Below are 14,342 nucleotides of genomic sequence, written 5' to 3'. Positions count from 1 at the left end.
AAGCTTTTACTAGGAAAAAAAAGTTCTATTTTTTTAAAAGTTCTTTTACTTCTTATTTAATGAATAAAGAAAACAATACTAATAATTGGTACCCAATAAAAAATGGCAATAATTGGTGTAAAAGATTTCAGTCAAATCACGAAATCCAAGGCCAGGTGCAGTGACTCACACCTGTAATCCCAGCACTTTGGGAGGCCAAGGCAGGCGGATCACTTGAGGTCAGGAGTTCGAGATCAGCATGGCCAACATGGTGAAACCAGGTCTCTATTAAAAATACAAAAATTAGCCAGGTGTGTGGCGGGTACTTGTAATCCCAGCTACTTGGGAGGCTGAGGTAGGAGAATCACTTGAATCAGGGAGGCGGAGGTTTCAGTGAGCTGAGATTGTGCCACCACACTCCAGCTTGGGTGACAGAGCTAGATTCCATCTCAAAAAAAAAAAAAAATCATGAAATCCTGGTAATTCTATAATACTATATGAAACATATCACTTAAAGTGTATACCTAATAAAATTTCCTAGAAAATCAAAGGGAAATGCCGATGTTAGCAAAAACTGATATTTCCCAGAAGGGGAACATCCTTTAGGAATGGTTGGTATGAGAATATTTTGAAAATTGTTTTAAAATGAAATGCATGTATATACTGATAGAAGTGATTACTAATAGTTACCAAAATATAGATAATTGCTCAAATACTAAAATTATTGTTGCCATTAGAAAAATGATGGTGAAATAACTCTAATTAAATGGTCAAATCTAACCTTTTTTTTTCTGAGACGGAGTCTTGCTCTTTCGCCCAGGCTGGGGTGCAGTGGTGCGTTCTCGGCTCACTGCAAGCTCCGCCTCTTGGGTTCACACCATTCTCCTCCCTCAGCCTCTCGAGTAGCTGGGGCTACAGGTGCCCACTACCACGCCCAGCTAATTTTTTTGGATTTTTAGTAGACAGGGTTTCACCGTGTGAGCCAGGATGGTCTCGAGCTCCTGACCTTGTGATCCGCCCACCTTGGCCTTCCAAAGTGCTGGGATTACAGGCGTGAGCCACTGCACCTGGCCTCAAATCTAATTTTTTAAAAAACTTATTTATCGTGAAATAAAATATAAAATTTCAGGGAATACAGGCAACTTAAGTAATTTTGTAAACTAATGAAAAACAAGTAAGAAATTAATTTAATGAAGAAGGGAAAAAAAATCTGACTCTGAGATGACAGTAAAACTATAGTGTCAAGCAAAAGCATCAGGAGTTTATTAGAAACCCTCTTACATGAGCAAGTAAACAAATTCTGGACCAGGCACAGTGACCCACACTTATAATCCCAACACTTTGGGAGGTCAAGGAAGGTGGATCACTTGAGTCCAGGAGTTGGAGACCAGTCTGGGCAACAGAGCGAAACCCCATCTCTACAAAAAATTACAAAAATCAGCTGAGTTTAGTGGCCCAGGTCTGTGTTTCCGGCTACTAGGGAGGCTGAGGTGAGAGGATCGCTTAAGCCCAGGAGTTGAAGGCTGCAGGGAGCCAAGATCGCACCACTGCACTCCAGCTGGGGTGACAGAGCAAGACCCTGTCTCAAAAAAAGAAAGAAAAAAGAAAAAAATTCTGTATAAAGAAATAAAATACACCCCCAAAAATCAAAGTCAGAAGAGTAAACACTAGTAGATATGAAGAGAATCCACAAAAAGCAGAGATATTATGAAAAAAGCATACGAAATTATAAAATAGTGAACTACTACAAATGTCTGTTGACACTATAAAATCTTTCCACTACACAATGCTGCCCATCATACTAGGTCAGGATCAGCAAACTATGGCTCACAAGCCAAATGTGGCCCGCTATCTGTTTTTGTAGATAAAGTTTCATTGAAACACAGACAGGCACAATTGTTTACATTTGTCTGCGGCTGCTTTCACACTACAATAGCAGAACTGAGTAACTGTAATAGAGACTGAATGTCCCACAAAGCCTAAAATATTTACTATCTGCCCCTTTACAGGAATAAAGTCAGCCAGACCCTACTAATAACTAAAAATGTGCTTCCTATTTATTTAGTACCTCAGTAGATTTATAAGCAATATCACTAAAATATTCTTTCTGAGCCTGCTCTTCCAAAATTTGGAGTTCATGTTCTGTAATATCTAACGACATCAAACAAGCTCTTTCCATATTCTCTTTCAATTTATTGTCTTCTACTCCGTCTTCAAATCCATCTTCTTTTCGTTCTACTTTATTTCCAAGTACATCTTCTCCATCATGTTTAGCTAAATGATCAAGTGTTGGGTCCCATGTTTCATCTTCAACATTAATAAAAATTTTATGTTCTCCAATTTGTTTCTGTTGTACTCCCCCAGTAGTTGAATCTTCAAAGGATAATAAGTTTAAATTATTGCTGGGCCTCAGTTCAGTCTCAATGTTAGTAGACCCAATTATCATCTTCCTCAGTGAATATAGATTTTCTGAAATATCCTTTAGTAAGATAGAAACTCTAAAAAAAAAGAAAGATTAATTGAACTTTAATTGCATTAACTATAAGGACAAATTGTGAAGCATTTTAATAAGTAAAAGCTTTCTAAGTTGACCTTCACTTAAAAGATCAATAGTATTAAGGCTGTTCTTCATTCCCTAATGCCCACAGCTTGCAGGCTACTCTCTAGCATCGAGGCACTTCTGCACCAACAGTTGATTTGTATGTTTACTAAGAGTCAGTAGTGCTTGATCCCAAATTTGTTTATGCCAACTATAGGTTTTTTTGTTGATTAATTTGATTAATTTAATTAAATGTAAAGTAAGTTGATGATACATGATCACCAAAAAAAAAAAAACCACCCTATTTCATTAAATTCTAAGTTGAATACATAGAAAGATTCTGTAAATTTCTTTTTTGTTAAAAAAAAAGTGTTTGATAAACTGTGATAAAAGAACCCTAAAAGTCTCAAGGAAAATCATAATGCCTAGGACTCTACACTAAGATTACTTCAAGTGTCTTAATTTTTCACTCTGTCTTAAAGAATTGGAAATTGTAGATGGTACATTATAGGTGTGGTTTAAACAAGAAACACCATGCAGAACTCCAAAGAGCTGGCCTGTATATAATGAAAAAGCCTTGACATATACAAAAAGATTGGGAACAAACAAACATTAACATTTTAAGTTAAAAGAAAATTTGGGGCGGGCGCAGTGGCTCATGCCTGTAATCCCAGCACTTTGGGAGGCTGAGGCGGGTGAATCACTTGAGGTCAGGAGTTCGAGACCAGTCTGGCCAACAGGACAAAACCCTGTCTCTACTAAAAAAACAAAAATTAGCCGGACGTGGTGGCACGTGCCTGTAATCTCAACTACTCAGGAGGCTGAGGCAGGAGAACCACTTAAATCCCGTAGCCAGAGGTCCCAGTGAACTGAGATAGTGCCACTGCACTCCAGCCTGGGCAACAAGAGCAATATTCCATCTCAAAAAAGAAAGAAAATTTTGATGATCCCGTTTTGCCTAATTTTTTCACTTCACTGATCAATTACTAGTCCCAACTGGAACAAGTAAGAGTGTTTGTGCTCTAATTTGAAAATGATGCTGTTTTGCATCTCCAAAAATCTCAAAACTCTACATTTTTGGAACAGAAAAAATCAATTTCCCATCAGTAGGCAAATATAACAAGTGAGAAAATATGGATAAGATGCATATAAATAAATATGAGCTCAATTTCTTAGCTCCTTAATTGCAGCTGCTAATGTATAACATTTTAACTAAGTAAGTTTAAATGACTATATTATAACCCAACCTAGTTAGCTGGAATGGAAAACCACTGCTAGAGTGTAAAATGAGGCACAACATCTTGTCTATTTGTTGTAGAGCTTATTAAAGTACTTCATAAAAGCAGAAATTCTTGGAAGTGAAGGGAATATGATAGGCAGGGACATGTTTTACTCTCTAATTAGTGATTTTGTTTAGGTCTTCTAATATTTATATATTTAATATCAATGCTTAATAAAATCTGACATGACTTTTAAAATTTTATACTAATGACTCAAGTAAAAACTTGATCCTTCATGGGAATAAACTATCAAAAGTACTAAGTGGTTTCATGAGTTATTTCCAGTTACTTCCATCACTGAAAACACCACTCCAAAGTTGGGCTCAAGCTTAAGTAGACAAAGTCTACATTAACACCAACAAAATCAAGAGCAAAATTAAATTCAAAAACTAAAAACGTACTAATGTCATCTAATTTAAACATTCTAAAATTCTATAAATCTTATAAAGAACTTTTAGCCTTATATACAGCCACTCAAATGTTAAAATTACATGCAAATAATTTAGTAGGAACAGGTATGTGATACAGTTTAATTGTTACATGGAGAGGAAATGGTGTCACATACAAAACAGCAACAGTGGCACAGATTGACTATCAAGAGTGTAAGGGCTCATTTATCAGGCCCTGACATCAGGGAATATAACATGCGTTATGTAAGATAACTAATATTTACTCTAACAAATACGAAGGCTGTCCTGCCTTCTTCAGTAAGGCACAGTGTACTTTTCCTTCTTCTTCAGGATTGTTATTATGCATATTAGTAGCCTGCAGACAGCCTTAGCACCTAGGAGAATGTCAAGTACATGACAGCAATAGAAGAGATATACACTGAATTTAAATCAGTGACTAAGCAGTACTATACACTGCCAATACCTTCAGAGTCCACTGAAGCATAAAGCTGCTCCCTTCTGTAACAAACTTCAAACCATTCTATTTTAAGAGTTCTTAGTTCTAATTTTTATAGTTTTGTTCACTCTTTCACAGATTGTCAGCTGCCACTTCCACCTACTGTCATGTGCGTATCATTAGTTATTTACACCATTTTCACTTTAACTCAGTCCCCAAGCTTGTCAAACAAAACGTGGCCTCATGCACTCCACTGGAAATGCAGAAAGTAAGCTGGAATACATGCTTATAGCATTATTTTGACTGCTCAGAGGTCTTTTTCGTTCTCTCCAGGTCCTGAGGTGTCATCTAGATACATTAGATATTACTGTAGACTTGTTACAAAGAACATGAATTAAGAGACTAGTTATTGTTTTCACACTAAAACTTCACAAGACCCAGTATTTCCCATTCCCAAGTTTTAAGAAAACCTATTTAGCATCAATATGTAAAAAATAATTATATAAATTGATAATTCTTGTCATACCCAACTAAATCAGAGTCAAGGGCCAAGGGGAAAAAAGCAATCAAGGTACATAACATTACTTTAAGAATATAATTTTCTGGGAGCTTACCTGCTGAAACTGCCTATTATAACCTAAAACCAGTTTTATCTAACAGATACTGAAACAACCTGCTGAAACTCTAAGACTAGTTTTACGCACCACAGTCACTAACCAATTCAGAGCTTCCAACTCACCAAAATTTACTAGTGCCAAAGAACTTTCTGGAAAAACAATATGTAACATTTTCCTTTTTATATAACCTCCAAACTTCTCTTTGTTGTTCAGAGATACCAAAGACCACCCAGTCTGTGTATATGCCCCAAATTTAATTCTTGCTTCCCAAATAAAACATTTTCAATTTAAAAATCTGTCTCTATATTTTATTTGACTTCAACAGATATTATGAAGCAAAGCATTAAGCATATGTGATTTACATCCAGTAGATATTTTAATTGCTAGTACAAAAATCTGAAATGCATGTAAAAGTCATGTAAAAGGTGACTGCTCTAATTTCATGGAGGGAAAAATGTATAAATGAGTAAGAAATGGCTTTACTAGTATCCTTCCCCATTTGAAAGTTACATCTTTCAGGCCGGGCGTGGTGGCTCATGCCTATAATCCCAGCACTTTGGGAGGCGGAGGCGGGCAGATCATGAGGTGAGGAGATCGAGACCATCCTGGCTAACATGGTGAAACCCCATCTCTACTAAAAATAAAAAAAATAGCCGGGCATGGTGGCGGGTGCCTGTAGTCCCAGCTACTCGGGAAGCTGAGGCAGGAGAATGGTGTGAACCTGGGAGGCAGAGCTTGCAGTGAGCCGAGATTGCGCCACTGCACTCCAGCCTTGGCAACAGAGCAAGACTCCATCTCAAAAAAAAAAAAAGTTACATCTTTCAGAAATTCTCCAAGTTGCATTAAAAATTACCAAAACAGGGCCAGGCGCGGTGGCTCACACCTGTAATCCCAGCACTTTGGGAGGCCGAAGCGGGTGGATCGTGAGGTCAGGAAATCGAGACCATCCTGGCTAACACGGTGAAACTCCGTCTCTACTAAAAATAGAAAAAAATCAGCCAGGCATGGTGGCGGGTACCTGTAGTCCCAGCTACTCAGGAGGCTGAGGCAGGAGAATGGTGTGAACCTGGGAGGCAGAGGTTGCAGTGAGCTGAGATTGCGCGCCACTGCACTCCAGCCTGGGCGACAGAGCGAGACTCCATCTCAAAAAAAAAAAAAAAAAAAAAAAAAAAAAAAAAAAAAAAAAAAATTACCAAAACAAATTCTAGGGGGACAAATTACTTTGACAAAAAAGCTAAATTTATATATCATGGTTTTAAATCTCAATCAAAATCTACCACAAATCTTATCCAGAAAAACATACATTAACTGCACTTTTTCAGAGTCAGAATTCTTTCTGTTTCAAGTAAGAGCTTCACATTTCTACAAAGTATTTTTTGGCCCAAAATTACATTACCACATTCTAATTGTTCATTGTTCCAGAGCATTCCTGCTTTTAGAGATTTAATAAGGAAGTCATCCTGCAATTAAGGCCAGGACAAGGTCTGATTCCAAAAAGACACAGCACCTGTATTCCAAGATCTATTAATCTGTATAACATTTGATCTAACTTTTTTAAGTTACCTAGTGCTTTAGCTATAAAAGAATCTCTAAAATTGCAATGTCTTTTGTTCTAATAATCTATTAATTAAGTAGAATTCTTAAGTAATAATCAGATAATAACAGAAAATGAGGCTACTAAGTATGAAGTTGCTTTTGGTCACTATAGATTTCAAGTGACCAAACCATAAATGTTATCAAATGAAAGATACTCATTAACAGAAAGAAAATGACAACTTTGAATCTTAAATATTTTCCTTAATGTATACTTATTTTGCTTTCACAAAAAATATAATATAGACATAATTTCAAAATGTATAATATGAATACAATTTCTATTCCTTTGTTTCATAAAACATCCTACAAAGCAGACAGAAAAGGCTTAAACCTTTGGATTCACTATTTAACAACTGGAAAGATATTTCTCAAATTTATGCATTAGTCTGTGTGTGGGTATTCAAGCAAATTTCTATGAGTCAACCTTAATGAATAGTATTCTTCACATATAGGAAAATGTAATAAAAAATAAACAGAATTGATTTAAATTTTAAAAAAATGGTAATATTTAACCTCTGTGGGTTTTCCAATTTACTGAAAGCATCAGGAAGATGCTTAGCCAGATCCATCACTTCTTCAGAGATTGAAGTCAACTGTTTGTTCATGTCGCTAAGTAGGATTTCTTCCTCTAGGGGAAAAAAAAAAAAAATCAATATTAATTTTCAAACCACAAAGCAGAGATATTCATTTAGCCACTTCATTAAATAATATTTGGGCTCAAATTTTCATTTGCTTTCTTTAAATGAATTCCAACAAAAAGACCTTCTTATTCAATCCCCAAATTGCCTCAGTTGCTTTCCCTCTCTTTCAAATTTTTACTGTTTCAATTTAAAGTAAATTCCAAATGATCTGCAGCCATATGTATTATAACCCAGCAGTTATTGGCCTAGGCAGAAGGAGAAGGTGGAAATGAGAATCTGAACCCGTCTGTACTATTGCAAAATCAGAAGTCAGTATAACACCATGTATGCTGCTACTTAATAATACTGTTTAGTAAGCACAGCCTTCTCCAACAGTCATCCCTCATGCCTTTATTCCCAGTCATCACCAAAATAAAATGCAAGCCCTTCCTTTTTTTTTTTGAGACAGAGTCTCACTCTGTCGCCCAGGCTGGAGTGCAGCGGCGCGATCTCGGCTCACTGCAACCTCCACCTCCCGGCTTCAAGTGATTCTCATTCCCTAGCCCCCGGAGTAGCTGGGACTACAGGCATGTGCCACCGTGCCCAGCTAATTTTTTTTTTTTTTTTTTTTTTTTGTATTTCTAGTAGAGACAGTGTTTCGCCATGGTCCAGGCTGATCTCCAACTTCTGGCCTCAAGTGATCTGCCCACCTTGGCCTTCCAAAGTGCTGGGATTACAGGCATGAGCTACCACCCCGGCCAAAATAAAATGTAAGCCTTTCTAATCAGTGATCGTCTTCCAAATTCTCAACTTCATCCTGCCTGGTACATCATTTGCCATCAACAGCACAAAGCCTGCCCCACTTTACCAAACACTTCCCCTGCTTAGAATTTATTCATCATCATTTCTCTTGTCCTTCAAAAGCCCATCTCCTCTGAAGCCTATGAGATAGAGCTACATAACCTGCTATTTGTGATTACTACAGTTATCTTGTCATCTCCAAACTGCATCCTTTCATCCCTTGGAGGTCTTAACACCTGATTCATTAACTGACTTTTCCTCCACTACTATTTCTGTGATAACCACCAACGATTTCAACATCCACAGGCCAGTTCGTTGACCCCTGCATTTCCGACAATCTTTTCTTCAACAGACCTTAGCCACTCAATTCCATAGTCACACTGTTGACCTTATAATTGCCAATAAAATCACCACTTCCAGACTTCAACTGCAAGCCTTCCACCCTGAGAACACCAGCCTACCTATCTTTCCTTCCAGCATGCTTTCCCCAACAATACTCTGACACTTGTAGAACCAAATGCATTGATCTTATCACCTTTTCCTTACCTATCACCCTCCCTACTCCCACTCCCCACTGAGCCTTCCATTTCTCTCTTACCCACAATACAGTAATCATTCCTTTGTATCTATAGACTCTCAACTCCTTTGCTCTTCCCTCCCTCCATGGTAATTACCTGGCAAAACCTCTACTCTTAATAAAACCCACTTTTTTTTTTCTACCTACCTGATGCCTACACTCAAGCAGCTGAATATAGTTGAAAATAAAGCACATCGATGATGACACAAGTTATTTTAAACTCAGGACACAGATTTCAAAAGCACCCTCAGCCCTGACTGTTAATTCTTCTGTTTCCCACTCTCAAAATGACTATTTCAAACATCTTCCTTTGTGAACCTCCAACACCTGTGAGAACAACTTCATCTCTTATTTCACTAAGAAAAAATGAAATAATAAGAGAATTACCTCATCTTCCCACTTTTCAATTTGCTATTCAGTCTTCAGATCTCTACTCCCATTTATAGCAAAATTCCTTGAAAGAGTTGTCTATACTCACTCTCTCAAATTTTCTGCTCCCATTTCCTCTCAACCCAACTCCAACTAAGTTTTCACCCAAATCAGTAGAGCAAAGCTGCTTTTGAAAAGGTTACTGATGGGCCGGGCGTGGTGGCTCACGCCTGTAATCCCAGCACTTAGGAGGCCAAGGCGGGTGGATCACGAGGTCAAGAGATCTAGAGCATCCTGGCTAACACGGTGAAACCCTGTCTCTCCTAAAAATACAAAAAAATTAGCCAGATGTGGTGGCAGTCGCCTGTAGTCCCAGTTACTCGGGAGGCTGAGGCAGGAGAACGGCGTGAACCCAAGAGGCGGAGCTGGCAGCGAGCCGAGATTGCGCCACTGCACTCCAGCATGGGCGAATGAGCAAGACTCTGTCTCAAAAAAAAAAAAAGAAAAGAAAAGATTATTGATGGCCTCCACACCATCGAACCTAACTTAATTCTAGACTCTCATCTTACTCAACTTCTCCAAATGATTTAAAGCAATTGACAACTTCTTCCTATTTAAAACATTTTCTTCAGGTGGCTTCAGAACTAAACACCTCCTGTACTTCCCTCCTTCATTAGCGGTCCTCCCAGTCCTCTTTGCTGCTCTCTCCTCATCTAACCAACCTCTAAATGCTGGTGTGCCTTTGAGGTCAATATCACGTCTATTCTTTATTTCATTCACTTCCTATTTTATCCCATTCAGTCTCACTGCTTTAACTACCATCGGATCTGAATTACATCTCCAACCTCAACCTTGAACTTTGGGATCATATTTCCAACTAAGATATTCTCTTGGATATCAATGATCATCTAAAACTTAGGATATCCAACACTGAAATCTAAAGTTTTCTCACCCAAACCTGTTCTTCTCATAATCTGTCCACTATAACTGACCTTTCCATTCATCAGATGATCTGACCAAAATATCTTAACATTCTATCAATCTTCACACCTCACCCCTTACAGGGAATTCATCAGCAAATCCCTCACATATATCTTCCAAATATCTACAGAAGCTACCACTTCTCATCACCTCTATTGCTACCAGTCTAATCCAAACAATTATTGTCTATTGCCTGGGCTGTTATAATAGCCTCCAAACTCTCTGCCAAAATGCCCTGGGGCTAAACATTTTTCCTTTTACAACAACCAGAAAAATCTTTCTAAAATAAAATTTTAATTATATAATTATTCTGCTCCAAACCCTCTATGGGTTTCCCATCACCCATCATCGTATTTATTTTCATTAATAAGAAATGAAGTCAGATTCACAGCCTACAAGGCCCTACGTGATGTGGCCCAAGTTCCTTTTCTAGCCTCATTTCCTGCCACTCTTACCCTCAGTCATTTCATTCAGTTATATGCACTGTTCCTCCAAACAAGCCAGCCAATCACCCTAGGAGGTTTTGCACTTTCTTCCCTCTAATCCAGCTATGCTCTTCCTTCAGATAACCACAGGGCTCCCTCACTTCACCCAAAAGAAATGAAGGGGTGTGGTTCATTTGGCTTGTAAATTTTCCTGAGCAACTCTAACAGTGCCTGACACATAAGCACCCAACAAATAAGTGTTATATGAATCAATAAACGTTCCCTTTCCAAACTAAGCTTCTAGAAGAACAGTTGTTTACACATGCCTTAGTTATTTCTAAAACAACTAAAACAAGCTTCTAAGAAAATGTTGTTTTCAAGCCAGACGCAGTGGCCTGAAACCCCAGGTATTCAGGAGGCTGAGGCAGGAGGATCGCTTGAGGCCATGAGTCTGAGCCAGGCTGGGCAACATAATGAGAACCTGTCTCTGTTTCCACATTCCTTAGATCTAACTTACTCCTCTATTCACGTTAATATGATTTCCTCCTACCTCATTCTCTTGCGATGGTTATAGGACCTTCATGTTACCAAAGCCTGTAGACTCTTCTCTGTTTGAATAGCATATGCTCCAAATGACCACCTCTCAAAACATTCCTTTGCTACCCAGTATAGCAAAGCTATTGTTTAAAAGATTACAAATGATCGGCGCATTGCCAAATCTAATGATGAATTATAAGTCCTCAGTTTCTCAAACTTTCAGCATAATTTAAAACAGTTGATAGCATCCTCCTACTTAAAACATGTTCTTCACTTGGCTTTCTGCACACCACACCTCCTAATTTCCTCGATGTCTATGGCAACTCCTTCGGTGTCCCCTCCTCCACACAAATGTTCAACACTAAGAGTTCCTCAGGATTCTCAGTCCAAACTCTCATAACTCAAGCTGTCCTCTGTGCTACAGCCAACACAACTAATTCTTGCACCACCTCCACTTTGCTATCTTACAGGTCTCTCTCCCTTAATATACCTAAAATCAACTGTGTGACAATGCATCCCAAAATCTTGCTCTTCCTCAATGCTTTTCATCCCCGTTGCTTATGCCAACAACACAGGAATGATCCTTGACATGTCTTTCATCATTACCTCAAATTCCGTTGGTTTATTAAATGTATTTTGAGGCGGGGCATAGTGGCTCAGTGCTTGCTCTATTAAATGTATTTTGAGGTCACGTGTGGTAGCTCACGCCTATAATTCCAGCACTTTGGGAAGCTGAGTCGGGCAGAGGACTTGAGACCAGGAGTTCAAGACCAGCCTGGCCAACATGGCGAAACCCCATCTCCACTAAACATATAAAAATTAGCTGGGTGTGGTAGCAGGTGCCTGTAATCCCAGTTAACTCAGGAGGCTGAGGCAGGAGAATCGCTTGAACCCAGGAGGTAGAAGATGCGGTAAGCCGAGATCATATCCAGCCTGGGTGACAGAGCAAGACTCAAAAAAAGAAAAAAAAAATGAATTTTGAATCTGTTAACTTCTCTCCATTCTCAATACAATTAACCGATTCAAGTTGCCATTACCTCTCACTTGGATTATTGTCACAGCCTCCCAAAAGATATTCCTCCTGTGACTCCTGCCTTCCTCCTACCATTCGTTTTTTATTCTAGAGCCCAAGTTCTTGTTTTTTCTTTAATGTAATTCATTGCTGTGTTTAAAACCCTCAGTCACTTCGATTGCTCTTGGGAGGAGATATAAACTCCTTACCGTGGCCCATCTGCTTTCCTTTTTCTGCTTCACCTTCATCCGCCCAGTCCTATTCAATGTTCACTAAACTGAACTACTTTCAATTACCTATAGACACCATAATTTCTCTTACCTCTGAAACTTGGCACCTGTAATTTCCTGTACCCATTCTTTCCCATACTCTTCAGTTAGCTAACTTTTTTTTTTTTTTTCTTTTGAGACAGAGTCTCACTCGTCATGCAGGCTGGAGTGTAATGGTGCAATCTCGGCTCACTACAACCTCCGCCTCCCAGATTAAAGCAATTCTCCTGCCTCAACCTCCCAAGTAGCTGGGATTACAGGCGCCCATTACCACATCCAGCTGATTTTTTGTATTTTTAGTAGAGATGGTGTTTGACCATTTTGGTCAGGCTGGTCTCGAACTCCTGACCTCAGGTGATCTACCCACCTTGGCCTCCCGAAGTGCTAGGATTACAGGCATGAGCCACTGCGCCCAGCCTTAGCTAACTCTTGCTCAGGTTTCAGGTCTGGCTTTTACCTGCACTTTCTCCAGGAAATATTTTATAATATTTACCCCAATATGTGTCAGATGCCTCTTGGTGTGCTAACTACTGACGTAAGACTCATCTCCCTGCAATTGCTTTTTTCACTCATCTATATCCCCAATAAAACTGTAGGCCCCTCAGGAAACAGACTATGCCTGGCTTGTTCACTAATGTATTCCCATATCGTAAAATGCTCAACAATATTTAATAAATGAGTAAATATATCTTTAACTACTATATCATTTGGTGTTTATTAGCTACCATCTTGGGAATAAGTCAATGGGGAAACAATGTGCAAACATTCTTTTATGTTCCTAATCTTTTTATCCTTTAACAAGAAGAAAAAAACAGTCTAATAATAAAAAGTGAAAGAGAAAAGTGGTCATTTGAAAATATCATCCATATGTACATGAAGAAAATTAGAGAATAGTGATGCTGATACTTCTGGCTGAATAACAGAAAGGAAGGGAGGGAGAAAGGCAGGCAAAAAGATGGTATTCTTGGTTATTATGTTGGTGCAAAAGTAATTGTGGTTTTTGCCGTTAAAAATTACCAAAACCACAATTGTTTTTGCACCAACCTAATACAACTCACTGGAATCTGAGTCAAGATGTCACAATATACTCACACATATAATGCAATAAAGGGGGAAAAAAGTGAAGGTCAAATAATGTCGCATTACAATGACAGGTACACAGATACCAGGACTTCCAGTACTGTGTTATTAATATGTATTACTTTAGTGAAAAATATAGTAAACATTCCTTGGAAGCATTTTCATCAAAATTGCACATGTAACAAAATTGTACATGTAACCTACATGCAATTCCACAAACCATAAAGCCAAAAATTCATAAATCTCCTCTGTTAAATTGTAGTTTTATTATGAGTTAAATAAGTTCTTACATACTGTTTCCCTAATCAGCTTAAAAAACCTATCACCTACCTCAGTTAATTAACATACAGTCATTCCTCTGTATCCTTGAGGGATTGGTTCCAGGAACCTCCCCACCACTGATATCAAATCCATAGATGATCAAGTCTCTTATATAAAATGCTGCAGTATTTGCATATAACCTATACACATTGTCCTGTATACTTTAAATCATCTCCAGATTTCTTATAATACCTTATACAATGCCTACACATCACTTCATTCATATGGATTCAGTGTGGTACTCCATGCAGTAAATTCAACTTTTCCTTTTTTAAACTGTGAATTATTTTTTTTTTTTTTTGGCTGGAATGTTCTCAATCTGTGGTTGGCTGAACCCACAGATGCAGAACCCAGGGATATGGAGGCTGACTCTAAGTTACAGCCACAAGACCTCTGACTACAGAGAACCAGCATGCATTCATCAGAAGTGGCTCTCCAGCGAGGGGAAGTAAGAATAAAGACTCTTCTACCTTAACATATAAAGAAGGACCTG

General features: G+C 38.4%; 1 protein-coding gene across 2 annotated transcripts in view; it reads right to left on the bottom strand.

Moving 5' to 3' along the window:
- Positions 1-14,342, bottom strand: part of WRN (WRN RecQ like helicase) — a 145,738-nt gene that overhangs the window by 95,576 nt on the left and 35,820 nt on the right. For both annotated transcript variants that reach the window (XM_017857254.1, XM_017857246.1), the window contains 2 exons: positions 7,371-7,485; positions 2,048-2,477 (listed from right to left, as the gene is read on the bottom strand). In XM_017857254.1, coding sequence (XP_017712743.1) covers positions 2,048-2,477; positions 7,371-7,485 — 545 coding nt within the window. The remainder of the gene's footprint in view (positions 1-2,047; positions 2,478-7,370; positions 7,486-14,342) is intronic.

The sequence above is a fragment of the Rhinopithecus bieti genome, unplaced genomic scaffold, assembly GCF_001698545.2.
Source record: "Rhinopithecus bieti isolate Rb0 unplaced genomic scaffold, ASM169854v2 scaffold_2077, whole genome shotgun sequence".
Classification (NCBI taxonomy): domain Eukaryota; kingdom Metazoa; phylum Chordata; class Mammalia; order Primates; family Cercopithecidae; genus Rhinopithecus; species Rhinopithecus bieti.
The sequence above is the reverse complement of the archived record's forward strand: the minus strand, read 5'-3'. Positions and strand labels throughout refer to the sequence as shown.